This window comes from Charadrius vociferus, unplaced genomic scaffold, assembly GCF_000708025.1.
Source record: "Charadrius vociferus isolate BGI_N301 unplaced genomic scaffold, ASM70802v2 scaffold787, whole genome shotgun sequence".
In the NCBI taxonomy this organism is placed as follows: domain Eukaryota; kingdom Metazoa; phylum Chordata; class Aves; order Charadriiformes; family Charadriidae; genus Charadrius; species Charadrius vociferus.
Window position 1 is genome coordinate 645,518 of NW_009649307.1, and position 1,495 is coordinate 647,012.

The 1,495-nt window shown below is 51.3% G+C and overlaps 1 protein-coding gene across 1 annotated transcript in view; it reads left to right on the forward strand.

Annotated features, from left to right (window-relative positions):
• The first annotated feature begins 389 nt into the window (after positions 1-389).
• Positions 390-1,495, forward strand: part of KCNJ12 (potassium inwardly-rectifying channel, subfamily J, member 12) — a 1,278-nt gene continuing 172 nt past the window's right edge. The window contains exon 1 of the mRNA XM_009889207.1: positions 390-1,495. This exon is cut by the window's right edge and continues 172 nt beyond it. Within this exon, the coding sequence (XP_009887509.1) occupies positions 390-1,495 (1,106 nt within the window).

Below are 1,495 nucleotides of genomic sequence, written 5' to 3' on the forward strand. Positions count from 1 at the left end.
AGCAAGGTTTACTCACTTGTTTTGTAGTATGAAAAAACAAACTCTAAGATCTTCTTCCTTCCTCATGTGTGGTTTTTGGGAACAGCCTAGCCACAGGAGGAACAGTAAGGGCAGTTGGAGGAGTCCTTGCTCAACATGTAGCCACCCACTCCGTCAGACCCATGGCCAAACACCTCCTTGGGTCCCTTTGCCGTGAGAGGTAACAGTCGTGTCTTTGTTTTCTCATTGCAGAGCCTCTCACAGGATCCGCGTGGTGACGTGGCAGCCAAGACGTGGAAGCTTGGGACTTCTCTTCCACCACAACAGAATTTGGGGGGTGGGCAGGGGTGGGACAGGGGGACACTGGGAGTCGCAAGACCCTTCACCTTCACTGTGGGCTTGGCTCAGGGATGACCGCGGGCAGAGTCAACCCTTACAGCATCGTGTCCTCCGAGGAAGACGGGCTGAGGTTGACCACCATGCCAGGTATCAACGGCTTTGGCAATGGGAAAATCCACACCAGGAGGAAATGCAGGAACAGATTCGTAAAGAAGAATGGTCAGTGCAATGTGGAGTTCACCAACATGGATGACAAGCCGCAGAGGTACATTGCAGACATGTTTACCACATGCGTTGACATCCGCTGGAGGTATATGCTCTTGCTCTTTTCCCTGGCATTTCTGGTGTCCTGGTTATTGTTTGGGCTGATTTTCTGGCTAATTGCACTCATTCATGGAGATCTAGAAAACCCAGGTGGAGACGATACCTTCAAGCCTTGTGTTCTGCAGGTCAATGGTTTTGTGGCTGCTTTTCTGTTCTCCATTGAGACCCAAACGACTATTGGTTATGGCTTCCGCTGCGTGACGGAGGAGTGCCCGCTCGCAGTCTTCATGGTGGTAGTTCAGTCCATTGTGGGGTGTATAATTGACTCTTTCATGATTGGTGCAATAATGGCAAAGATGGCCAGGCCCAAAAAACGGGCCCAGACATTACTTTTCAGCCATAACGCAGTAGTGGCAATGAGAGATGGAAAACTCTGCCTGATGTGGAGAGTTGGCAACCTCCGGAAAAGCCACATAGTAGAAGCCCACGTACGAGCTCAGCTAATTAAGCCGAGGATCACAGAAGAAGGGGAGTACATACCGCTCGACCAAATAGACATCGATGTGGGGTTCGATAAAGGCTTGGACCGTATCTTTTTGGTGTCTCCCATCACCATTCTCCACGAGATCAACGAAGACAGCCCCTTGTTTGGGATCAGCCGCCAGGACTTGGAGACAGATGACTTTGAGATTGTGGTCATCCTGGAAGGCATGGTAGAAGCCACCGCTATGACGACGCAAGCTCGGAGCTCCTACCTGGCCAGCGAGATCCTCTGGGGCCACCGCTTCGAGCCTGTCTTGTTTGAGGAGAAAAACCAGTACAAAGTAGACTATTCCCACTTCCACAAAACTTACGAGGTCCCGTCCACCCCCCGTTGCAGCGCCAAGGACTTGGTGGAGAACAAATTCCTGCT